This window comes from Macaca thibetana, chromosome 11, assembly GCF_024542745.1.
Source record: "Macaca thibetana thibetana isolate TM-01 chromosome 11, ASM2454274v1, whole genome shotgun sequence".
NCBI classification, from domain to species: Eukaryota; Metazoa; Chordata; class Mammalia; order Primates; family Cercopithecidae; genus Macaca; species Macaca thibetana.
Window position 1 is genome coordinate 6,961,661 of NC_065588.1, and position 25,041 is coordinate 6,986,701.

The following is a 25,041-nucleotide window of genomic DNA, read 5'->3' on the forward strand; positions in this document are numbered from 1 at the left end:
AGATCAGCTTTCTCCACTCGGCATTCTTCTTTCTCCATCTTTCACATGGGCCTCTCCCACCATCGGGTCTCAGCCCCATCTCTCTCTCTCGGCCTCCCTCATTCCTTCTCCCTCTCCCTCCGCCTCTCCACCTCTCCTTCCTTCCCCTCCCTCCCCCTTCCCCCCTTTCCTCTCCCTCCCTCTCGGCTCCCGCATTTCCCCTCGGCGGCCGGCGGCTCCGACATCATGCTCCGGCTCCTCCGGCCGCTGCTGTTACTGCTGCTGCTGCCTCCCCCGGGGTCCCCTGAGCCCCCCGGCCTGGCCCAGCTGTCCCCGGGAGCGCCCCCGCAGGCTCCCGACTTGCTCTACGCGGACGGGCTGCGCGCCTACGCGGCCGGGGCTTGGGCGCCGGCCGTGGCGCTGCTGCGGGAGGCGCTGCGGAGCCAGGCGGCGCTGGGCCGGGTGCGGCTGGATTGCGGGGCGAGCTGCGCGGCCGAGCCGGGCGCCGCGCTCCCCGCCGTGCTTCTCGGGGCCCCGGAGCCCGACTCCGGGCCGGGACCCACGCAGGGGTCCTGGGAGCGACAGCTCCTCCGTGCAGCGCTCCGCCGCGCAGACTGCCTGACCCAGTGCGCAGCACGGAGGCTGGGCCCCGGGGGCGCGGCGCGGCTTCGCGTGGGGAGCACGCTCCGGGACGCCTTCCGCCGTCGGGAGCCCTACAACTACCTGCAGAGGGCCTATTACCAGGTGGGGAGCGGGCCGGGCAGCTCCGAGGGTCCCAGCCCTCACCACGACGCTGTCCTACTTTACGATGCCCAGTAGTAGGCGGAATGCTGTTGCCCGGACCCCGGACGGGGCTGGGGGGCGTACCGCCGGCCTCTGCTTTGGAGCTGGCTAAGCGACCGCGAGGACCTGTTGAGATCGCGGAAGAGCAGCCGAGGGGGAGTGCGAGCAGAGTGGGAATGGGGCGGGGAGGTCGTGAGGCGGGTCGGGAGCAGATCGAAGATGGAGGGACAGGGCCGCCTCTTCCTAGGAATGAAGCGGAGGCGGTGGGGGCGAAACCGGCTGTCGGACGGGAAGTGTGCGTGGGTGTGTGTGTGTCGGGGGTGGTGGTGAGTGTGAACCTTCGCTTGGGGCAGGAGGTAGCTTCGGAAAGGAAGGAGCAGACGGAGGCAAGGTTGGAGGCCTCCGAGGCCAGACCTCTGCGGGCGGGGAGGGGACAGCACGCCGCAGCCGCCGGTACCGCAGCAGTTGCCTACGTGGCTGGGGAAGCGGGGCGCCGGTTGCACTCACCTCAGCTCAGGGTCCTAGAGACCTGCGGGTTTTGCTGGTCGCTGAGGTCTCCCCCGCTTCCCCACCTCACTTAAGCCCATCACTTCCACCTGGTCTCCCAAATTGAGGGCCTGAAGTCCTGAGGCCCAGGTCCCACCCAACTCCTACGTCTTTAGACCCCCTTTCCTTCGGTGTCAGCCTTCTGAGAGTCCCAATGTTCTGGCTTCTAGGGGGTCTGCAATTTGGGCGGTGGGCGGTTCTTATTGGCCAGTCTTCCATGAGGCTCTTGGGCACCCAGAGTGTGTGTCTGGGGTAGGGTGGGGAGGCCGACCAGGGAGCAGAGGTGTGACCTCCATCCCAGGGCTCTGATGCCCTCCTCCCTCCGCCTCCTCAGTTGAAGAAGCTGGATCTGGCAGCCGCCGCAGCACACACCTTCTTTGTAGCAAACCCTATGCACCTGCAGATGCGAGAGGACATGGCTAAGTACAGACGAATGTCGGGAGTTCAGCCCCAGAGCTTCCGGGACCTGGAGACGCCGCCACACTGGGTGAGACCCCCAGCACCACCCCTGTCTTGCCCCCAGCCTTTTCCTGGCTGGATACACAGGCCTCACTAAACTGCTGCATTGTGCTGCTTCAGCGTACGGAGATGGGGTAATGATCCTCAGCGACCCTGGTGGGGAGTCCTTCTCTAGGACTTCGTTTCCTTCCTGGATGATCGCTGAAGTCTGATGTTCCAACATTATGATTCTGAGGCCCATCCTTAATTCTTCTCCATGGTGAAGAGGGACATGGAGTCCTTGCCCCAAATGAGACCAACACCGCTCTCCTCTCTACCTCCCAGTTTGGCAACCCCCTGGATCTCAGGTGACTGCTCCCTTCCCCAACAGGCAGCCTATGACACCGGCCTGGAGCTACTGGAGCGCCAGGAGGCAGGACTGGCACTGCCCAGGCTAGAGGAGGCCCTGCAGGGGAGCCTGGCCCAGATGGAGAGCTGCCGTGCTGACTGCCAGGGGCCTGAGGAGCAGGAGGGGGCTGAAGAAGAGGAGGATGAGGCTGGGAGCCAGGGGGGCCTCTATGAGGCCATTGCAAGTACGGGGCTGGGAGTGTGTGTGGGGGGTGGGTCGGTGCCCAGGGAGGGGCATGAACAAGCTGAATGGCTCATGGGTCTCCTCTGCAGGACACTGGATTCAGGTCCTGCAGTGCCGGCAACGCTGTGTAGGGGAAACAGCCACACGCCCTGGTCGCAGCTTCCCTGTCCCAGACTTCCTTCCCAGCCAGCTGAGGCGGCTACATGAGGCCCATGCTCAGGGTCAGTTTGGGAAGGGTGGAAACGCGGAGTGAAGATTTGCCTCTGCTGCTATCCTGAGCTCCATCTCTCTATCCCTCCCATCTGTCTCTGGATTTGTAGTTTCACTGTCAGGGCTCCATGGGAACCATCACTTCACAAGGACTCTAATTTGCTCTCCTTTGGCGCCTGTGACAAGCTCAGGAGATGGGCTTCCTTCTGCCTTGCTGCTTCTCACCTTCCTTTATTTTCCTCCCTCTTGCTCTTCTTTGAAATCTCCAGCTAAGGTATGTTTGCACCAGCGTTTGAAAGAACCGGCAGTTGAACTTGTCTGCCAGTGGGAGGGGGGCTCTTGGAGTTGGCCGGCTGGCCTCTGGAGACCACCTTCTCCAGCACTGCCTCTGCCCCAAGGATGAATGTGCTCTAAGTCTTTATCCCCTGACCCCTGACCTTGTCACTCCCTCTCCAGTGGGCAATCTGTCCCAGGCTATAGAAAATGTCCTGAGTGTCCTGCTCTTCTACCCGGATGATGAGGCTGCCAAGAGGGCTCTGAACCAGTACCAGACCCAGCTGGGAGAGCCGAGACCTGGCCTCGGACCCAGAGAGGTAACCCCCTCTCCACACGTACCTGGGAGGTAGCCCCAAATCAAACAAATAGACCTGAGAAGTAACCTGGACCCCCACCCCCTGCTGACCTCTTAGCCAGGCATTCTAGTCACCCAGAGGACTCCAAGTCCAGCATCCGACTTCCATCTCCACTCCCTGCTCCCCACGGCAGCCTGGAGTTCCGATTCCAGCCCTCAGTCCCATCTCTCTTGCCTTTACCTCACTCCTGCCTGCCACCAACCCCCGAGCTCATGCACACACACCCCCACACACTCACACACACTCCCACCCCCTACACCCTTTCCAGTTTGAGCCCAGACGCTCTGAAGCTGCTGAGGGGGAACGTTGAACGGAGGAACCGGGGGCATGGTGCCAGGTTCAGGGAGCATGGAGCACCCAGGCAGTGCCCTAGAGCCTGGGTTTCCCTGCCCTCCTTCAGCCCCGCTTCACTGCTCATCATCTCACCCTCAGGACATCCAACGCTTCATCCTCCGATCCCTGGGGGAGAAGAGGCAGCTCTACTATGCCATGGAGCACCTGGGGACCAGCTTCAAGGATCCTGTGAGTCATTCTGCTTCTGTCCCATCCCACCCCTCCGCACTCCCAGGAGGGATGGCACTTTGGTTTGCAACAGAGTTTTCCACTTTTCCACCATGAGGCTTGGAGAAGAGTCTGCCATCCCAGTTTTACGGGGACAGAGACAGTGTGCCTGTCCTTAGGGCAGCTTTGGGGTCACACAGGCCTAAGTGTCAGTCCTCCTCTGCCCCAAACATCTCTGAACTTCAACTTGCCTCTGCCTCAACTTCCTTACCTGTAAGTTGGAATAATCACATCTATTTCACAGGGTTGTCACAGGGTTGTTGAAACCACATCATTTGATAACAACATAGAAAGCTCTGTTACTGCTGCTTTTATTTCTCTTCTTGTAGTTATGAGAGGAAACTGCGGGGCAGAGGTTATCTGTGGCTAGGACTAGGGCATAAAGCAGGCGTTCTCAGTCTTCCTGGCACTACTGATATTTTGGATCTGACATTTTGGATAATGCTTTGTTGGGGCAGAGGGCAGGGCCTGTCCTATGCCTTGGAGGGTATTCAACAGCTTCCCTGGTCTCTACCCAGTAGAGATCAATAGCACATTGACAGCCCCTGAGTCATGACAATCAATGATGTTTCCAGACTTTGCTTAATTGACCCCTGGGGGGCAGAAGTATCCTGCTTGAGAACCACTGGTTAAAAGTGAGAACTCTGAAGCTAATTTTTTAATTTTAATTTTAATTTTTGGAGACAGAATCTCGCTCTGTCACCCAGGCTGGAGGGCAATGGTGCGATCTTGGCTCACTGCAACCTCCACCTCCCAGGTTCAAGTGATTCTTCTGCCTCAGCCTCCCGAGTAGCTGGGATTACAGGTGCCCACCACCTTCCCTGGCTAATTTTTGTATTTTTAGTAGAGACGGGGTTTCACCATGTCGGCCAGGCTAGTCTTGAATTCCTGACTTCAGGTGATCCACCTGCCTCGGCCCCCCAAAGTATTGGGATTACAGGCGTGAGCCACTGCACCTGGCCTGAGGCTAGTTTAAAACCTGACTCTGCTTTGGGAGGCTGAAGTGGGCCTTGGTCAGGAATTCAAGATCAGCCTGGCCAACATAGTGAAACTCTGTCTCTACTGAAAATACAAAAAATTAGCCAGGCGTGGTGGCGGGTGCCTATGATCCCAGCTTCTTGGGAGACTGAGGCAAGAGAATCACTTGAACCCGGGAGGCAGAGGTTGCAGTGAGCCGAGATCGCACCATAGCACTCCAGCCTGGGCGACAGTGTGAGACTCTGTCTCAAAAAAAAAAAAAAAAAACCACCAAACAAAAAAGTAACTCTGTCACTTCTAGCTGTGTGATCTTGAGCATGTTACTTTACTTCTCCATATTTCAGGGCTCTCAATGACAAAATGAGCACTTTAATATTGTCTGTTTCATGAGACTATTGTGAACTTTAAAGGAGAAATTCAATTTCCATGAATGAAGCTCTTAGAATAGCCCCCAGCCGATAGATAGTAAGTGCTATAGGAGTTATAGTTGTACTTGTTACAGAGTTTGGTCCACTGCCCAGGGCGCCTGACATTGATTCTCAGGCTCTTCCTACCTCCGTCTCCCTCTCTGGAAACAGGAGGACCTTAACGAGATATTTCAGCTCTAATGTCAGGGATCCCAGGGTCTGATCTTGGTGGATGATGATGCTTTTCTGGACTGTCACAGGACCCCTGGACCCCTGCAGCTCTCATCCCTGAGGCACTTAGAGAAAAGCTCAGGTAGGAGATGCCCTGTGGTGGGAGGCACTCGGCCTGAGCTGGGAGGCTGGGTCTGGACTGTCCTGTGCACCCACTGAGCACATCTCTCACCCCTGAGAGAGGATCAAGAGAAGAGGCCTTGGGACCATGAGCCCCCGAAGCCAAAGCCCTTGACCTACTGGAAGGGTGAGTTCCTGGGAGGGAGGAGACAGGAGCCTGGAGGGTCTGGGGGCTGCCAGCTACTGCTCTGCCTGCCCTTAGGGGTTGCTCAGCCACCTCTGCTCTGTCTTTTCCCTGGCAGATGTCCTTCTCCTGGAGGGTGTGACCTTGACCCAGGATTCCAGGCAGCTGAATGGGTCGGAGCGAGCGGTGTTGGATGGGCTGCTCACCCCAGCCGAGTGTGGGGTGCTGCTGCAGCTGGCTAAGGTAGGAAGACCTGCAAGTTCATCAGCTCGTTCAAGACCCTTGGGTACAGCTGCCTGTTCCCTTGCTCTTGGCCTGCCCCCCTCGTTCTGCCTGTCCTGATTATCCAACCGGGACTGTGCTTACCACTGCCTCTCAGCTGCGGATAAGTTCCTTCGTGTCTTAATTTAGCTGACACAGGTGGATGTTCTTTACAAATTTTACGAATTTTGCTAGAAATTGATAGGAAGAACAAAACAAAAACCACAAAGGCATAAAAATGGATGAGTGTGCAGGTAAGGATTGCTTGGTTAGCCAAGAGTTTAGTTACTGGCTTGACTGATGGCTCAGCAGACACGCAGGCCTTTCTTTCCCTCCTTCTAGTTTGGGCTGAATGACTCATACTCACCAGGTTGAGGCTACCATTTATGAAGCTTCAACCCTTATCTCAGGTTAGTGCTCATTCAGTAACATACTCATTGAGTAGCTGCTGTACCCCAGAAACTGCTAGGTTCTAGGGAGAGGAAGATGATTATAGACTCCGCCCTTTGGGAGCTCCAGTGTAGAGGTGGAAACAGACAAGGAAATACATAATATAAGCAGGTGGTAAGTTTGGTAAAAGAAGTATGTACTTGGGCTGGGTGCGGTGGCTCATGCCTGTAATCCCAGCACTTTGGGAGGCTGAGGCGGGTGGATCACCTGAGGCCGGGAGTTCGAGACCAGCCTGACCAATACGAGAAACCCCATCTCTACTAAAAATACAAAAAAATTAGCCAGGCATAGTGGCACATGCCTGTAATCCCAGCTACTTGGGAGGCTGAGGCAGGAGAAGCGCTTGAACCTGAGAGGTGGAGGTTGTGGTGAGCTGTTATTGTGCCATTGCACTCCAGCCTGGGCAGCAAGAGCGAAACTCTGTCTCAAAAGAAAAAAAAAAAATGGGCCGGGCGCGGTGGCTCAAGCCTGTAATCCCAGCACTTTGGGAGGCCGAGACGGGCGGATCACGAGGTCAGGAGATCGAGACCATCCTGGCTAACACGGTGAAACCCCGTCTCTACTAAAAATACAAAAAACTAGCCGGGCGAGGTGGCGGGCGCCTGTAGTCCCAGCTACTCAGGAGGCTGAGGCAGGAGAATGGCGCAAACCCGGGAGGCGGAGCTTGCAGTGAGCTGAGATCCGGCCACTGCACTCCAGCCCGGGCTACAGAGCAAGACTCCGTCTCAAAAAAAAAAAAAAAAAAAAAAAAAAAAAAAAAAAAAAAAAAAAAAAAAAATGTACTCATCCAGATAGAAGTGCTGAAATGCGCAGTTACAGAAGGCTTGCTGGAGAGGTGGTGTTTGAGCTCAGTCTTAAGGATAAGTTAACCAGGTGATGGGGGCGTGGAATCAGTCTAAGAGGGACAAGAGCAAGGTGCATTCTGGGAACTGCAGTCAAGCACAGGGGTGAGAGCAGGGCCAGCTCCAATAGTCATTACCTGTGTGATCTTGGGCAATTTATTTTAATATCTCTGAACCTAGTTTGCTCATCTATAAAATGGGGATAATAATAGTGTTTTTGTCATAGTGTTGTGAGGATTAAATGAGTTAGCACATGGTAAAGCTCTTAGAACATAGAATCATCACTGGCTGGGTGTGGTGGCTCATGCCTGTAATCCCAGCACTTTGGGAGGTCAAGGCAGGTGGATCACTTGAGGTCAGAAGTTCAAGACCAACTTGGCCAGCATGGTGAAACCCGGTCTCTACTAAAAATACAAAAAAAATTAGTGGGCATGGTGGCAGGTGCCTATAATCCCAACTACTGGGGAGGCTGAGGCAGGAGAATCACTTGAACCCAGGAGGCAGAGGTTGCAGTGAGCCGAGATCCCGCCATTGCACTCCAGCCTGGTCAACAAGAGCAAAACTCCATCTCGAAAAATAAATTAAAAAAAAAAATTAATTAATTAAGAACATAGAATCAGGCCGGGCGCGGTGGCTCAAGCCTGTAATCCCAGCACTTTGGGAGGCTGAGGCGGGCGGATCACAAGGTCAGGAGATCGAGACCACAGTGAAACCCCGTCTCTACTAAAAATACAAAAAATTAGCCGGGCGCGGTGGCGGGCGCCTGTAGTTCCAGCTACTCAGGAGGCTGAGGCAGGAGAATGGCGGGAACCCGGGAGGCGGAGCTTGCAGTGAGCCGAGATCGCGCCACTGCACTCCAGCCTGGGCAACAGCGTGAGACTCCGTCTCAAAAAAAAAAAAAAAAAAAAAAAAAAAACAAAAACAAAGAACATAGAATCATCAGGATGTATGTTACCAAGAGGCAGTATAGGGAAGAGGGAGAGAGCCCAGACATGAAGGCCCAGGGACAGTGAGGGTCTTCTGTGGCCTCCCAAGGAGTTTGGACTTTATCTGTGTATGGTAGACAGCTACTGAAGGATTTTAGGAGCAGTTGACTTTTGCATTCCTGTAGAACCTCCAAGTGCAGGGTCTGGAGTAACCTGTAGAAGTGGTAGATCCCTCTAGTGGCAGTGCGTAGAATGCAGCAGGAGAAAAGACCGCGAGAACGGACTAATTGACAAGTGCCACTGTTGGCTGGCGAGGTGGCTCACACCTGTAATCCCAGCACTTCAGGAGGCTGAGGCGGGTGGATGGCTTGAGCTCAGGAGTTCCAGACCAGCCTGAGCATTGTGGTAAAACCCCGTCTCTACAAAAAATACAAAAAATTAGCTGGGCCTATGCACCTATATTCTCCCACCTACTTGGAAGGATCTCTGGAGCCTGGGAGGTGGAGATTGCAGTGAGCTATGATCGCGCCACTGCACCCCAGCCTGGGTGATAGAGCAAGACCCGGTCTCAAAAGCAAAAAACAAAAAACCCAGGTTAGATGGCTTGGGTGACTCGGTGTCTCTCAGAAGTGAGATTTGTATGCAGGGGTAACTAGATAGTGGTGCTTAAACAGATTCAAAAAGTGGACCAAAAAAAAAAGGCCGGGCACGGTGGCTCAAGCCTGTAATCCCAGCACTTTGGGAGGCCGAGACGGGCGGATGAGGTCAGGGGATCGAGACCATCCTGGCTAACACGGTGAAACCCCATCTCTACTAAAAATACAAAAAACTAGCCGGGCGAGGTGGCGGGCGCCTGTAGTCTACTCAGGAAGGCAGATTTGTGAGCTGAGATCCGGCCACTGCACTCCAGCCCGGGCTACAGAACAAACTGGTCTCAAAAAAAAAAAAAAAAAAAAAAAATGGGTGTCAGAAAAGGGAATGATTCCAGTGTAGACATCCAAATATTAGGAGACCTCCAGGTAGTGAGACTGGTCACATAGGTGGCTGGGTAATTGTGACTCAGTATCAAGGAGTGGGGGAGCCACGGAGTCCACAGTTTCCCCGAGAGAATGTCAGGTGGGAAGAGGTCAGAGAGGGATAGCCCGCTGATGCTGTCGCCCTACCGCCAGTCAGCTTCCTGCCGGGACCTGGCCTAACTGTGGAACTTCCTGTTAGGGTCCTGTTTCCTGAGAGACTCCTCTATTCTTGGCTCATCAGGGATTAATGATCAAGCCCTTCCTGCCTAGTTCCCAGCTCTGCCCCACTTTCCCAGCTGTCCCTACCCTCTCAGAGGCCCCCTTACTGCTGTAGGAAGCTCTCCCGAGTTCTGTCCACAGTCCCCTTGGTAAGCAGGATTCCAGCCTGTACCAGAGAGGGACAGTCGGCCAGCCGTGGCGGGGGGCACTCTCTGGGAAGGAGCAGCATTCAGGAAGAGGAGCCGCAACAGAACTGTGGGAGCATCTAGCTTCTTCTGGAGAGCGGGAGGGCCGGAGGGAGGGTCTTGCAGCCCTGCAGACAGTGAGGGGCTGGGGGAGTGACACCACGGTAAACTCCTCCCTATTTAGGATGCAGCTGGGGCTGGAGCCAGGTCTGGCTATCGTGGTCGCCGCTCCCCTCACACCCCCCATGAACGCTTCGAGGGGCTCACAGTGCTTAAGGCTGCACAGGTGAGCACAGGAGGTACCTGGATCCGTCTGATGCCCAGACCTGGAGGAGAGGCTGTGCAGGAAGCCGGGCCCCAGGGCCTGGGCTTTTGTGAAGGAGCTTTCTTGGGACCGAGACTACCTGATAGGACCCAGCATGGAGAAAAGGGATGTTCTGAGAGCTGGGGCCGGGGTTGTTGTCATGGAAAGACAGAAGGAGCAGTTTGGGCTGATGGACAGAGCTGCATGCTGAGAGACTCCAAACCTCCGGTGGAGAGCAGCAGAGATGGGCAGGAGCTAGGGCTGAGACCACCTTCCCATTGCCTTCCTCCGTTTCTGTGCTGCCTTTCGCTGCCTGCAGCTGGCCCGGGCTGGGACAGTGGGCAGTCAGGGGGCTAAGCTGCTTCTGGAGGTGAGCGAGCGGGTGCGGACCTTGACCCAGGCCTACTTCTCCCCGGAACGGCCCCTGCATCTGTCCTTCACCCACCTGGTGTGCCGCAGCGCCATAGAAGGTATGACAGGGACCCCCACTGCTCTTCTCCAAGCTCAGGCCCTGCCCCCAGGACACTGCCCCCAAGAGCCCCAGGGTGGATGTGCATGGCATGAGCCCACAGGGTGGCAGATGGGCACAGGGGCACAGAGGTAGCCCCAGACCCCTTTGTGTCCTAGGAGAGCAAGAGCAGCGCATGGACCTGAGTCACCCAGTGCACGCAGACAACTGCGTCCTGGACCCCGACACAGGAGAGTGCTGGCGGGAGCCCCCAGCCTACACCTATCGGGACTACAGGTGGGCAGCCCCTCTAGGGGTCAGGCAGGTGGGCAGACAAAGGTCATCCCACTGCTGGCCTGGGCCTGGGTTGGGGTCTCACTGCGTCTTGCCTTTTTCCCTCCGCAGTGGACTCCTCTACCTCAACGATGACTTCCAGGGTGGGGACCTGTTCTTCACGGAGCCCAACGCCCTCACTGTCACGGTGCGTGGAGTGGGGGGTGTGACGGTGTGACAGAGGGCCCAGCTGTGGGGTCAGGATTCAAAACAGAAGGTTCCAGAGGCAAATGCAGGGAAATGGCCAGTGCTTTTAACCCTTTCACTTCCCTGCCTCCCCAGCCCTCCCGCTGCTTCCTCCGTAGCTAGGTCTGCAGGTGGGCCCCCCAACCCTGCCATCACTATTCGTCTCACCTCCTAAAGAAGGGTGAATGAAGCACAGCTTGCAGGTGCCTCCAGGACTCCATGGCCCTATTCTAGGGATTTGGGGAACTTGAAATAGTCCTTCCTCTTTGCAGTGAGATGAGCACAGTGGCTGGCGCACAGATACCAGGGCCACCTCGACTGGGGCTCACATTCTTAACCTTTCTGAGGTTTAGTTTCCTAAATTGAGGTGATAATAATAGTACCTATTTTTCTTTTTTTTTTTTTTTTTTGAGACGGAGTCTCGCTCTGTCACCCAGGCTGGAGTGCAGTGGCGCGATCTTGGCTCACTGCAAGCTCCGCCTCCCGGGTTCATGCCGTTCTCCTGCCTCATCCTCCCAAGTAGCTGGGACTACAGGCGTCTGCCACCACGCCTGGCTAATTTTTTGTATTTTTAGCAGAGACGGGGTTTCACCGTGTTAGCCAGGATGGTTTCGATCTCCTGACCTCGTGATCTGCCCGCCTCAGCCTCCCAAAGTGCTGGGATTACAGGCGTGAGCCACCTCGCCTGGGCAATAGTACCTATTTTAAAGGGTCATTGTAGGAAGTAATTTAGGTAATGTACCTAAAAGAATGAGGCAGTGCCTGGTAAAAATAAGCAATTAATGACTTTTAAGTGGGAAATTTCTAGATGCCAGGGGCCAGGATTGGGTAGGAGGAGAGGGGCAGTGATTTTTCATCTGGGTGTGGGGTGTGAAAATGGCTCCAATATCCATATCCCCTTCTACACAGAGTCTAGTACTGCATGCCCGCCCCCAGATTGCTTCACATCCTGGGTTCAAAGGGCTGAGTTGGAAAAATCAGGGTACCGGGGGTCAGGAACCAACAGGAGACCCTCCGTGGAGACCCCTTTTTCCTTTGGTTTCCAACTCCTCTTGCCTTAATCTGGCATTTTTGCTCTGCAAGTTGAAGCTGATTTCCCATTCGCCCCAAGCTAGTCCCTGAATTAAGGAGTGGGAAGTGATAGCGAGAGGGCTGACCCTCTCTGTGGCCCTGTCCCCATCCTGCTCTAGGGAGTGAGGGCCAAGTTCTCTGAGAGAGCCGGTCCCTGGAGCTGAACCTGCCCTCATCCCCCCAGGCTCGGGTGCGTCCTCGCTGCGGACGCCTTGTAGCCTTCAGCTCCGGTGGGGAGAATCCCCATGGGGTGTGGGCCGTGACTCGGGGACGGCGCTGTGCCCTGGCGCTGTGGCACACATGGGCACCTGAGCACAGGGAGCAGGTAAGGAGTGGGGTAGGAAGGGATGTGGTTCTCCTGGTGCGTGAAGGGTGGGCAGGCACCCCTGAGAAGGCTCACAGTCGGTGAGGGGCAGGGGCTGAGCTGGCCCAGGGAAGGTGGGTGCAGGGAACTGGCCACATTCTCCTCCCCAACCCCAGGAGTGGATAGAAGCCCAAGAACTGCTGCAGGAGTCAGAGGAGGAGGAGGAGGAAGAGGAAGAAATGCCCAGCAAAGACCCTTCCCCAGAGCCCCCTAGCCGCAGGCACCAGAGGGTCCAAGACAAGGCTGGAAAGGCACCTCGGGTTCGGGAGGAGCTGTGAGTGGCTGAGCCAGCTCCTTGAGGATGGGGCCACTTGACTTGTGCAAGGCCATCTTGATGCCAGGACCCACAGAAAGCCCCTGCGTGACATCAGGAGCAGAACAGCAAGCTCTCTGTCCCTGCACCCCCACCATCTTGGGGACCCACAAGGGCCTGGACTCAGAGGACAATGCACAGGGTAGCCTGGAGCTCACCAGGGCTGGGGAGCTGGGACTGGGCCCAGCTGCCGGACCTGCAGCCCCGGACAGATGGGGAACACTGTGTCTCCCTGAACGGAAATGGCAGGGGAGGAGGCTGATGCTTTACATGAAGAGGATGGTGGGGTTGGGGGCATAACCCTGCTGCTCTCTCCCACTCTGTGCAATAAAGGTCATGAAGATCCCTCAGCCAGGGGCCAGTCGAGTGTATCACAGATTCCGTGATAGCTGGAGGTGGGGGTGGCTCTGGCTGGCCTGGGAGGAGACAGGTGTCTTTGGGCCTCCCAGAGGCGGGGCCCCTGGAGCCTGTGATTTGTCAGGGAAATCTCAGCCACCTGCTCCCCTCATGCAAATGACCCAAGCCCCTGGCAGCTGCTCCTTAGGCCTCCAAGTCTAAGCCCTGTCTTCCCTCTCGGAGCTTTTGCTGAGACTTAGGGCCGCCTGCTTTCTCTCTGACTCCTGCTTTCACAGCGCAAGAGGGCAAGGAGGGGGCGAGGCCGCAGCCTGGCAGCAGGGTGCGGGGCTTCCCTTGCCCACCCACAACAGGGGCAGACCTGTCCATCGTTCTCTGTGGGTCCCCTGTACCTTTCTCCCCCCACAGGATCAGACCCAGAGGCAGCTGGTTGGGGTTTGTCGAGAAGAAGGATTATCCAGATCAGTCCTTTCTAATCTCAGCTCCTGCCTGTACCCTCCCATACTCACCAAACCCTCTTCCCCACCACCCTGAGCTAAGGAGCACAGTTTGAGGTACTGACAACGGGGCCATCTATCACCCTTATATCCCGCCTTCTGGCCTGCTTGCTAAGTGGCCCTGACTGCTGAGATTATCACCACAGATGGGGGCCCGGACCGGGGTGGCCACTGGAGCTGTAGTTGCTTCTGCTCCTTTGCACCCCTCCCAAACCCCAACCCTTAATCTACTCACAGCTTTGCTCTAATCCCATGGGGCCTGATGCTCTTATCTCTGCCTGCAGAGACTGACCAGGGAAGCGCCCCTTCACCCCCCTCCCCTCTCAGGGCTTGTGGTGGGGGCTGCTCCTCTCTACGGCCCCACATCCCGCCCCCACCCCTCCTCCAGGCTGGGCCCAAGTCTCTGGAAGCCACACACCTCTCTCCCTCCCTGTCCTCTTCCCCCCACCCCTGCCAGCTGATTTCATTTGCCTGACGTTGTGGTTGGCTCTACCCTTCCCTGTCAGGCCCCCCCAACCCCCCGCCGGTCGGAGCCAGGCCAGGCCAGCTCCTCTGGCAGCAGAGCCTGGGCAGGTGACGGGCGGGCGCAAGCGTCGCAGCTGAGGGAGTAAGGAGGCTCCCAGGAACCGGAGCTGGAAACCCGGCCGAGGTCCAGCCAGAGCCCAAGTAAGAGGGAGCTGGCCTGGGCTCTGCTCTCCTGGGCTGGGGCGCAGGCAGGGCTCAGGCAGGCTGGGGCTGGAGGCAAAGGACCCCAAACTTGGAGAGCCTAGCTGGGGAGGGGGTGCAGCCACCCAGGCATTGCCCTGTGTCTTGGAGTCTGGTGTGGGCATGAAGGGCAGAAGCACAGCCTGGTGGGGGTTCCTCAACACGGACCCCATGTTCCTGGCAGGAGCCAGAGCTACCCCTCGACCTGTCAGCCATGGGGGAGATGGAGCAACTGCGTCAGGAAGCGGAGCAGCTCAAGAAGCAGATTGCAGTAACTCCAGAGCCCTCCCACTGGGGCCCCAGAAAAGAGCTGGGGACATGAGGGAGTGTGGCTCAGGGGGAGGGGACTGGGTTTGCTCTTGAGTGACTAGAAGTGACCAGGGACTTTCTAAACTTGGCTTGCATATTTGAGACCCCCAAGCCCCAGTGCCCCAAGCCCAACCTGCCTTGAAGGCCCATGCACCCACCACCCCCACCTTGCCCTTGCTCCCCTGATGTCTGCTTTCCCTGCAGGATGCCAGGAAAGCCTGTGCTGACGTTACTCTGGCAGAGGTAAGACCCCCTGTCCCCGCCTAAGGCAGGGCATTGGGGGAGGGGAAGGGAGCTCCCTGAGCTGCAATAGCCCGTTGCTCCGAGCATTAGTACAGCCTGTCCTTGGAGTGAGGAAACCCATTAATTAATTCATTCAGCCAACATTTAGTGGGACCTGCTCTGAGCCAGGCACCATATTGGATGGGAAAGATGCAGACACGGTTCCTATTCTTGTCCATAGGACAAGAGTCACCACAGCCCCCTCCCAGGGCCTTGAAGATGAAGAGGCGATAGTACTTTGTAAATGATAAAGCCCTTGTAGACTCTAATTGCTGGTGTTCTCTACTGTATTTTATTAATTCTAAGATGCACATTTCTTCACATTTTGACATCTCTGAAATCAAGATGCATTCAACAATGGATCATCGTTTCAATTAGAATTGGCAGCATCTTCTATTCTTAGTGATGCATCTTAGATTGGATTAAATATGTTAACAGTGAAGACTTTTTATGAGCCAGATACTGGGTTAAGCTGCATAAATACCTAATTTCATTTAATTTCATGATATCTCTGTAAGGTAGGTGCTATGATAAGCCTCATTCTACACCTTGAGTAAACAGACTCAGGGAGGTGAAGTAACTTGCCCAAGATAACAAAGCAGGCCGGGCGTAGTGGTTCACGCCTGTAATCCCAGCACTTTGGGAGACTGACGTGGAAGGATCGCTTATGCTCAGGAGTCTGAGACCAGCCTGGGCAACATAGTGAGATCTCATCTTCATATAAAAAAATTGTTTTTAATTTTTCTAAAAAAAGATAACAAAGTAAGTGATGGCAAATCAAGTCTGTTCACTGTGGACCCCCAGCCTAAGTCTAAAATCTGGTTAGAGCTCAAGGGGCATAGTACCACAAATTTCCGGAGGTGCAGTTCAGGGTAACGGTGATGCCCCAGGCACCCAGTTAAAAAGCTAGCCCTGCTGCAGTGGTAGGTGACGGCAGGCTCCTCTCAGCTTGGAAGAGCCAACCGTGTGCATCTCTTCCCAAATCTGTTTCCAATGACCTCACATTGGCAGCTTGAAATTGGTCAATGTGCAAGATTCATATCATGGAAATCACCTTCCCACCTTCCTCACCAACACTGGAGAGGTGCTTGTTAAACACTTAGCAGCACACCCCTGGCCATGCATGCATCTCTTTCCCACATCAGTCTAAGACACTCCAGGACAGAGGCTTATTTCTCTAAGGCTGGGGGACCTGACCTGGAGCCTGGCACAGAGCAGGAACTTGTATAGATCAGTGACAGACATCCGGGCATGTAACCTGCTCACCCCGATATTCAATGCCCCTCTCTCTGCAGCTGGTGTCTGGCCTAGAGGTGGTGGGACGAGTCCAGATGCGGACACGGCGGACGTTAAGGGGGCACCTGGCCAAGATCTATGCCATGCACTGGGCCACTGACTCCAAGTGAGGCTTTGGGGGGAACCGAGAATGGGAGGGGGAGAGCGGGAGTGAGGAAGGCGGGAAGGAGAGGCTTGTGTAATATGGGATGCCCTCTCCCCAGGCTGCTGGTAAGTGCCTCGCAAGATGGGAAGCTGATCGTGTGGGACAGCTACACCACCAACAAGGTACCAGCCCTGCCTCCCCGAGCCTCCACCGCCGCATCCTTCCTGGGGCGCTATGCCTACCCTCCTCTGCCCAGCTGGGAGCTTGGCTCCGGTGCCATCTCTGCTCAAACCACCCTCCCTGCAGGTGCATGCCATCCCACTGCGCTCCTCCTGGGTGATGACCTGTGCCTATGCCCCATCAGGGAACTTTGTGGCATGTGGGGGGCTGGACAACATGTGTTCTATCTACAACCTCAAATCCCGTGAGGGCAATGTCAAGGTCAGCCGGGAGCTTTCTGCTCACACAGGTGAGGGAGAGACCCTCTCCTCCCCTCCTGAGGGGTTCAGGGAATCCTGGGTTTCCAGTGGGCTGTGGCTATGCAGCCAGGGCACTGTCCTTCTAACCACCTCCAGGTTATCTCTCCTGCTGCCGCTTCCTGGATGACAACAATATTGTGACCAGCTCGGGGGACACCACGTGGTGAGGCTGAACGTTGTTGGTGCTGGGGCTTGGGAGTGGGCCTGGCCTGGCCTTTCTCTAACAGTCTCCCTCCCTTTTGGCAGTGCCTTGTGGGACATTGAGACTGGGCAGCAGAAGACTGTATTTGTGGGACACACGGGTGACTGCATGAGCCTGGCTGTGTCTCCTGACTTCAATCTCTTCATTTCGGGGGCCTGTGATGCCAGCGCCAAGCTCTGGGATGTGCGAGAGGGGACCTGCCGTCAGACTTTCACTGGCCACGAGTCGGACATCAACGCCATCTGTGTGAGTGCACCCCCTGCCCCCGCTTGACTCCAACTCCTTCCCCCGCACTCCCCACAACACATATAATACACATCCTCTGCCCCTCCCGTAGCTTCTCTAGCCCTTTCTTTCTTTTTTTTTTTTTTTTTTTTTTTTGAGACAGAGTCTCACTCTGTCGCCCAGGCTAGAGTGCAGTGGCGCAATCTCAACTCACTGCAACCTCTGCCTCCTGGATTGGAGCCATTCTGCTGCCTCAGCCTCCTGAGTAGCTGGGATTATATGTGTGCGCCACCATGCCTGGCTAATTTTTGTATTTTTAGTAGAGATGGGGTTTTGCCATGTTGGCCAGGCTGGTCTTGAACTCTTGACCTGAGGCGATCTTCCCACCTCAGCTTCCCAGAGTGCAGTGCTGGGATTACAGGTGTGAGCCACCGTGCCCAGCCTTCCCTAGCCCTTTCTTTCTTTCTTTTTTTGGGGACAGAGTCTCACACTGTTGCCCAGTCTGGATGCAGTGGTGCGATCATGGCTCACTGCAGCCTCAACCTCCAAAGTTCAAGCAATCCTCCCACCACAGCCTCCTGAGTAGCTGGGACTACAGGTGCGTGCGACCACGCTTGGCTAATGTTTGATTTTTTTGTAGAGATGGGTTCCCACTGTTGCCCAGGCTGAGCTGGAACTTCTGAGCTCAAGCGATCCTCCTGCCTCAGTCTCCCAAAATATTGGGATTACAGGCATGAGCCACCACGCCCAGTCCATTTTGTCACGTTTGCTTTATCATTTTCTCTCTGTAGAGAAATAGCCATAGATACACACACACATACACACTTAGATGTAGATACACATTTTCTTTCTGTGTCTTTTAAAAGTAGTTTGCAGACATCATGTTTCCTTACCCCTTAAGTACTTCCTAAAACGAAGCCATTCTGTAACATAATCACAGTATGATTCTTAAAATCAGAAAATTTAACATTGACACAATACTATAGTCTACAGTCTATATTCAAATTTCACCAACTGCCTCAAAAATGTCCATAATAGCTATGGTTTTTTTCTGTCCAGGATCCAATCTAGAAACATGCATGACATTTCCTTGCCATATCTTTTTCGTCACCACCTTTAAACTGGAACTGTTTTCCCACCTTTAACTGTCTTTTATGTCATTGACATTTTTGAAGAGTACAAACCAGTTTTCTATAGACTCTCCCTCCGTTTGAGTTTATCTGACATTTCCTCGCAATGAGATTCAGGCCTTGCATTTGTACTTGACCCTGTTCTTACACACCCTGATCCAGCCCACTTGTGTAGTCTGAGTTTGGGACAACCTCCGTCTGCCCTTCTAGCCAGGTCACTGCAGGCAAGCCTTGGTGCTCTTGCCTGTGACATGGAAATGATGCCTGCCTGCAGCGCTGTATAGTGCAGAGCGGGCGAGGGGCATAGGGAAGTCAGTGGCACGTGGTACGTGTTGGCAGGGCTGCTTCTCATCCCAAACCAAGGAAGGGACAGGCAGAGAGGCTGAGAGCAGCGGCTTGCCCTGGAGCTGTCAGGTGGGAGCCAGAGGGCGGGAGAGGCTGTGGGCTGCCCAGGTCTGATCCCTGACCCACTTGCCACCTATGCCCTCAGTTCTTCCCCAATGGAGAGGCCATCTGTACGGGTTCGGATGATGCTTCCTGCCGCTTGTTTGACCTGCGGGCGGACCAAGAGCTGATCTGCTTCTCCCATGAGAGCATCATCTGCGGCATCACGTCCGTGGCCTTCTCCCTCAGTGGCCGCCTGCTGTTCGCTGGCTACGACGACTTCAACTGCAATGTCTGGGACTCCATGAAGTCCGAGCGTGTGGGTAAGGGCCAGCCCTGGCTGCGGCTTCCTCAGCTGGAAGGCCCCTCTCCAGCCCTCCCTCCTCATTCTGTACCCCCATCAGCTCCCATTTTGGACTCTCTTACTGCTGTCCTGGGTGACTCCACTCCTGGAATCCAGTATCCCTTGGCTCCCAACTAGGACTGTCTTCCCTCAGTTGCTCTAAGCAACCTCTCTCCCCTGCCCAATGCCATGGCTGCTCCCTGCCCTAGATCTGTAGACCATGACTGTCCAGTCAGTTCTGGGTTCCTGGCATTTCAGGGGCACCCACTGAGAGGCAAGACAGCCTCAGGGAAATATGGAATCAAGGCAGAATCAAGATCTAGAGTGGCCCGAGGGCCCTGACTCCTGCCTAGGGCTCATCTAAGACTAGCCTGAAGTTGGTCAGACAGGATGGCTTCTTCTCTATCAAGAGGCCAGGTGCTGATGAAAATAACACTGGGCAGGGGCAGAATCCGAATCCTAATTCTGTTGCTCACTCTGAGTGACCTTGCACAAGTCACTCCTCCGTGGGCCTCAGTTTCTTCATCTGGAAACAAAGAAATCAGATGAACGGTTGCCTTCTGCTTTCCAGCACCTGTCAAGGTGCCCTCAGTTTTTTTCAGAGTACACAGATGCTTCCAGCTTTTCTCTGTCTGATCCCAGCCCTCCCCCAACCAAAGCTCTTGAGAGAGAACCCCCTGCCCTACGGCTAATCCTCTTTCAGACTCTCTGCCTTCTTCAGGGGTTGAGCCTAGCCTACCCAGTCTAGGATCCCTGCATGCATGTGCTCAGGCACGCATGCACAAACACACGTACACACACCCACACGTGCACACACACGCACGCATGCACATGTACCCCCGACACACACACGCACACACTTGCACACATGCACACACTGCTTTCCAAATCAGCTTGGAGACAGGCTGACTCCTTTCCCTCTTGCTCAGGCATCCTCTCTGGCCACGACAACAGGGTCAGCTGCCTGGGAGTCACAGCTGATGGGATGGCTGTGGCCACAGGTTCCTGGGACAGCTTCCTCAAAATCTGGAACTGAGGAGGCTAGAGAAAGGGAAGCGGAAGGCAGTGAAGATGCTCAGCGGCCCCTCCCCGACCCCATCTCATTCAGGTGTTCTCTTCTATATTCCAGGTGCCATTCCCACTAAGCTTTCTCCTTTGAGGGCACTGGGGAGCATGGGGACTCTGCCTTTGGGAGGAAGCATCAGGGACACAGGGGCAAAGAACTGCCCCATCTCCTCCCATGGCCTTCCCTCCCCACAGTCCTCAGAGCCTCTCCCTTAATGAGCAAGGACAACCAGCCCCTCCCCAGCCCTTTGCAGGCCCAGCAGACTTCAGTCTGAGGACCCAGGCCCTAGGATTCCTCCCCTGGAGCCACGACCTTTGTCCAGACCTGGGTGGTATAGGTGTTTGGCCCTGTGACTATGGCTCTGGCACCACTAGAGTCCTGGTCCTCTTCTTATTTATGCTTTCTCCTTTTTCTACCTTTTTTTCTCTCCTAAGACAACTGCAATAAAGTGTAGCACCCTGGTACATCTGTGATGTTTGCCTTCCACTCCCTTCTGTTCCCAAAAGACCCAGGTCCCATTTAAGGGCAGTAATGTGTTACAGGTGCTGTGATAAAGGCTAGGTACTGGACAGCTTGTGGGCTCATGGGAGGAGGCCTGAGATGGGTCAGGGGGAGAAGGTATTCAGCAGGTGGCTGGGGGACTGTGTGTGCAGCAGTTTGCTATGGCCTGCCTGTGGTGCCCATGTGTTTGTACGGGAGGGTTAGATTGAGAAGGAATCAGATTATAAAAGGTCTTGAATGCCAAGCCAGAGAGTCCAGACGTTTTCCTAAGGGCAATGGGAAGCCATTAAGGAGTTCTGAGCAGAGTAGTAACACGTTCAGTTATGCTTCTCAGAAAGGTTGCTCCAGATCTTTCGGAAAGAAGCAGTGTAGGTTGATGAAAGGGAGGGAGGAAAGACTGGCACTAGGGAAACAAGATAGGAGGCAGGTGGCAAGAAATGCAAGAGTGACAGGACAGAGGGGTTAGGGAGAGGGATTAGGAAGAGATTAAAGACGTGGAATCAGCTGGAACAGTGGCTCATGCCTGTAATCCTAGAGCCTTGGAAGGCTGGCAGGAGGATCTCCTGAGGCCTGGAATTTGAGACCAGCCTGAGCACCATAGTGTGACCCTGTATCTACAAAAAAAATTTAAAATTACCTGGGCAGGCTGGGCATGGTGGCTCATGCCTGTCATCCCAGCACTTCACGAGGCTGAGGCAGGCAGATCACTTGAGCCTAGGAGCTTGAAACTAGCCTGGGCAATATGGCAAGACCTCATCTGTATAAAAAAAATACAAAAATTAGCCAGGCCTGGTGGCTCATGCCTGTAAGCCCAGCTACTCGAGAGACTGAGACAGGAGGATCACTTGAGCTCAGGAGGTTGAGGCTGCAGTGAGCTGTGATTGTGCCACTGCACTCCAGCCTGGGTGACAGAGCAAGACCCTGCCTCTAAGAAAACAAGCAAACAAACAAAATGTGGAATCACCAGGATTTAGTGACCAAATGCTAGGATAGAGGATATTGGGAGGGAAGGATTTGAGATAATGGCCAAGGTTTGAGTTTGGTGGCTGGGTAGATAATGCTGTCATTCACAAGGATAGGGAAGAGGGCATGAGGAATAGCTTTTGGGGGAAGATCATGAATTCAGTTTTAGACAAACTGACTTTGAAGTATTTATAGGGCAGCTGGATAAAGGTCAGGGTTAGAGAGAGAGACCTGGAAGTTACCAGAATATAGGGAAGTGATAGCTAAAGCCCTAGAAGTAAACACCTAGGGAGAGCAGGAGGAAAGGGCCAAGGACAGAGCCATGGGGACACCATGGTTTAAGGGAGATGTGCAAAGGAAGCTCAGAGCATCGGTGGGCTCAGGCCAGGGAACACAAGGTCTCTAGGCTGCCATTCTACACACAGAAAACTCGGTGCAAGGTTTACATATACCTTTTTAAAGTAACATTTAAAATCACTTCCTTTAATATAAAAGAAACACACAAGACACAAAGAAAGCCCAATAAAGCTCTGAGTCCTCTGAGGAGGAGTCTAAGAAAACAAGCCTTTCCTCAGTATCCCTGGGAAAGAAGGGGTGAGAGGACACAGACACCACCAGGCCCTGGGTGATTGCATTGCTGGGGCCATGCAAGGCCTAGCTCTCCACCAAGGGAAAGTGCTGATTTTCCTTGTCATGGTCCTGGCATTGTTCCCATGTTCGTCCTCCAGTTTTCAGAGGTCGTCCAGTTCCAAGAATGGCTCCTTCCTTTAGTTCACTAACATTTTCACTTGGGGGTGAAGGCCGCTTACCCTGAAAACGGCAGTATATGAGTTGGGGGGTTGCTGTTCAGGAGAGGGAAGATCTGGGTAAAAGGGTCTCCCACCCTCTACGTTGGATATCCTAATAACAGCTTTCACCTTCTCTTCCTTTACCTGTCGTAGTGTCAGGGTGCCAGGGGAGTTGTCATCCTGCAGGATGGTGAGGGGGGATCTCCCTAGTACCTTGCTGCTGTTTGGTTTCCATCTATTGCGCATAGAACCTGGGGTGGGTAAGGAGTTAACGCAAGGACCTAAAACTAGGACTCACAGTTTATTCCTCCCACACTCACCCATGGACCTTATCCCAAAACATTATCCTAGCTTATCTTCCCTACATCTTGCCTTTAGATTCTGTACCTGAAGATCTGGGAGTCTCAGGGTCCCTTGAGGGCTTGTCAGAGCTCTGGCTGGCCACAGGGGTTTCTGTGGGCTGTCTTGCTTCCTCCTTGGAAAACACCTGTTTGGAGGGGAACTCAGTCTGGTTCCAAGGTGGCATCTGTTCCTCAGCAGATAACTGGGTACCCAGAGGCAAGTCCAATTCAGAAGATAAAGGTGCCTCCGGGGGCAGAACAGGCTCTGGGGGAAGATTTGATTTAGAGTCTTCAGTTTCAAATACTTCACTCAGCTGTTTCACCAGTGGGCTTGGGGAGTCTAGAGGAAGAAAGTGAAGTGAACAGTGACCTTCTGATACGCAACATTCAGCAAGGAGCAAAAGATACAGGAACCTTAGGACTCATGCCCAGGTGAGTGAGCAAGTGGGAAGAGAGAAATCAAGGAAATCAAGGTGAAAGGGAGCAATTTTTCTTTTCTTTTTTTTTGAGATGGGGCTTGCTCTGTCCCCCAGGCTGGAGTGCAGTGGCATGATCACAGTTCACTGCAGCCTTGACCTCGTGGGCTCAAGAAATCCTCCCACCTCAGCCTCCTGAGTAGGTGGGATCACAGGCCCATGCCACCGTGCTTTTGTGTGTGTGTGTGTGTGTGTGTGTGTGCGCATTTTTTGTAGAGATGGGGTTTTGCCATGTTGCCTAGGCTGGTCTTGAACTCCTGGGCTCAAGCGATCTGACCACCCTGGCCTTCCAAAGTGCTGGGATTACAGGCATAAGCCACCGTACCCAGGCTGGGAACAAAACATTGAGATAAGAGTGAGATGTGTCTGAAGCAGGAGGATGGAGGACCCTTTAAAGATCCCTGAGAGAATGGCTTCATGGACCCTACCCAAGAATAATAGATGACAGTTTCATCAGCATTCCCTGGGCCCAACACTTACCTCCACTGCTGGTCTTCATAGGGGTCCGAGCAATACCAAGAGTAGGAGAGCGAGGATCTGAGTCCTGGGCATGTTTAAGACCCTCCAGTTGCTCCCCTGCTGGTAGGCCTGGCTGTGGAGAGCTCTCCACCTGTCAAGACCATAGGCTAGAACAAGTCTGGGCCCTGATTCTTCTCTCTTCTCCTCCCCATATTTCAGGAAGGAATTGCCAAGGCCCTCAGATATCCAGTCTACCCCACACAGATTGAGAATGCAGAAAATAAGGCCAGGATAAGGGTGGGGACATGAGGGCTCTCTCAAAATCAGGTTAGGAAGAGGCCCAAGAATTCAGACATTCTCTGCCTTTCCCACTCTGGCCCAGAGTACCTGGATGGGAGTGCGCAGGATGCCAGCACTAGGTGAACGGGGGTCCGCCACTCGAGCCAGATGCTTGTTGTGCGGCGGAGGCCGCGCTGGTGTGACTGGGACGCTCTTGGCTGAGCCCATCTCAACCAGGAGTTGCAGGGTAGGGGCAAGGGCCAGCCCGGGAAGAGGAAGGAATGCCTGTGAGAAGTGACTGAGGTCTCAGCCCTTATCCCTTCCACGTCGGACCCTCAACCCTAAACCACCCTATCTTCCCAGTTTCCAGCGAAGAAACTTCCTGGCGGGGGACGAGAGGCCTCTGCGGAGTTAATGACCGCTGCAGCTGACAAAATGGCTCATTCTGGGCCTGCCGAGCCCGCTAACTTGTTTATTAAATTATTCAAATCACTTACCGGGCTCCAATTCCACCTCTGGGTGCACAACAGCTCGTGGCGCAACTCCCGAAGTTACCAGTTTCAAACTTCCCGCCACGCCCCCTGCCCTGACCCTATTGGCTGAGCCGACGTAGATCCATAGGCCCTCCACGTAAGACCCGCCTCGAGCCAAAGGAAGCTGTTGGTCTGGGAGAACGTCTATCATGGTGACTGTGGGGGGTCAATGGACTGATGCTAGGCTTGCCCAGAGGTGACGCCTCCTTGATAAGGGTACTTCTGTTCAGTATCGGCCTGCGAGCAGTCCGTGGTAGACTGAGGAGTGCCAGTCTTCGCTTTCGAGACGTCTAGTCTCAAGAACGAATTATTTTATTAAACAAAATAGAATTATGAGTGATTACACTATTATGCGCACATCCAGCTGGAGTCGTGGTTTTCCTGAGGCGAGCGATAGTAGCCTTATTGGTTGACAGCTTTATCAATCACTCGACACCACCCCCTCAAGCTCCGCCTCACTGGATACCCCCTTTTCAAATACCAAGACAACTGCCCCTCGACATTCCGACGGGACAGGTCCCCAGGAAACTTTCTGGAAGTGAGAGACTTAAAACAACCGTCAGTTCCTGCTCTTCAATAGAAGGCACGCGAAGCGACCCTAAAGGTCCCGGAGCCGGAGGAGCTGCAACTTCGGAGCCCACCCAGCTGCTCTACGTGCGCTCCCGCCCTGGAGGAGTGGGATTGGTTCTTTCAACCATCAATTGCCTTAGGAGCGCTTCTCATTGGCGTCGGTCAAGCGCGGGGCAGGGGCGGAGCACCGGCAGGCAGGCTGTGTCCAACTGCCATTCTCGCGCGTCGTCCCCGCGGCGCATGCCCCTAACGAGT

At 54.6% G+C, this 25,041-nt stretch overlaps 5 protein-coding genes across 13 annotated transcripts in view; 3 read left to right on the forward strand and 2 right to left on the reverse strand.

Annotated features, from left to right (window-relative positions):
- PIANP (PILR alpha associated neural protein) overlaps window positions 1-25,041 on the reverse strand; it is a 259,612-nt gene that overhangs the window by 142,790 nt on the left and 91,781 nt on the right. The window lies entirely within an intron of this gene.
- On the forward strand, window positions 189-12,869 carry P3H3 (prolyl 3-hydroxylase 3). Of its 2 annotated transcripts, XM_050747402.1 has the most exons (15): window positions 189-723; window positions 1,643-1,795; window positions 2,138-2,339; window positions 2,428-2,559; window positions 3,005-3,141; window positions 3,613-3,702; window positions 5,387-5,439; window positions 5,537-5,604; window positions 5,720-5,844; window positions 9,685-9,786; window positions 10,124-10,274; window positions 10,432-10,549; window positions 10,658-10,733; window positions 12,027-12,167; window positions 12,323-12,869. In XM_050747402.1, the coding sequence occupies exons 1-15, from the start codon at window positions 226-228 to the stop codon at window positions 12,482-12,484; spliced, it is 2,208 nt and encodes a 735-aa protein (XP_050603359.1). In that variant the 5' UTR covers window positions 189-225; the 3' UTR covers window positions 12,485-12,869. The 2 variants fall into 2 exon arrangements, with proteins under 2 accessions (XP_050603359.1, XP_050603360.1); XM_050747403.1 differs by lacking the exon at window positions 12,323-12,869 and having other exon boundaries at window positions 11,962-12,110.
- USP5 (ubiquitin specific peptidase 5) overlaps window positions 11,759-25,041 on the forward strand; it is a 28,952-nt gene continuing 15,669 nt past the window's right edge. The window contains exon 1 of the mRNA XM_050747401.1: window positions 11,759-11,762. The gene's annotated coding sequence lies outside the window, so the exon portion shown is untranslated. The remainder of the gene's footprint in view (window positions 11,763-25,041) is intronic.
- GNB3 (G protein subunit beta 3) lies at window positions 13,210-20,340 on the forward strand. 2 transcript variants are annotated; one of them, XM_050747482.1, is made up of 11 exons: window positions 13,210-13,427; window positions 13,877-14,036; window positions 14,260-14,346; window positions 14,589-14,627; window positions 15,962-16,068; window positions 16,166-16,229; window positions 16,354-16,516; window positions 16,623-16,689; window positions 16,773-16,974; window positions 18,574-18,790; window positions 19,740-20,340. In XM_050747482.1, exons 3-11 carry the CDS (start codon window positions 14,290-14,292, stop codon window positions 19,844-19,846), a joined length of 1,023 nt encoding a protein of 340 aa, XP_050603439.1. In that variant the 5' UTR covers window positions 13,210-13,427; window positions 13,877-14,036; window positions 14,260-14,289; the 3' UTR covers window positions 19,847-20,340. The 2 variants fall into 2 exon arrangements, with proteins under 2 accessions (XP_050603439.1, XP_050603438.1); XM_050747481.1 differs by having other exon boundaries at window positions 13,210-14,036.
- CDCA3 (cell division cycle associated 3) lies at window positions 21,790-25,039 on the reverse strand. 7 transcript variants are annotated; one of them, XM_050747496.1, is made up of 6 exons: window positions 24,181-25,039; window positions 23,792-23,911; window positions 23,426-23,555; window positions 22,516-22,809; window positions 22,258-22,379; window positions 21,790-22,150 (listed from the first exon to the last, which is right to left on the reverse strand). In XM_050747496.1, exons 2-6 carry the CDS (start codon window positions 23,909-23,911, stop codon window positions 21,995-21,997), a joined length of 822 nt encoding a protein of 273 aa, XP_050603453.1. In that variant the 5' UTR covers window positions 24,181-25,039; the 3' UTR covers window positions 21,790-21,994. The 7 variants fall into 7 exon arrangements, with proteins under 7 accessions (XP_050603453.1, XP_050603457.1, XP_050603456.1 ...); XM_050747500.1 differs by having other exon boundaries at window positions 22,273-22,379; window positions 22,516-22,734; window positions 23,792-23,968; XM_050747499.1 differs by having other exon boundaries at window positions 22,516-22,734; window positions 23,792-23,968.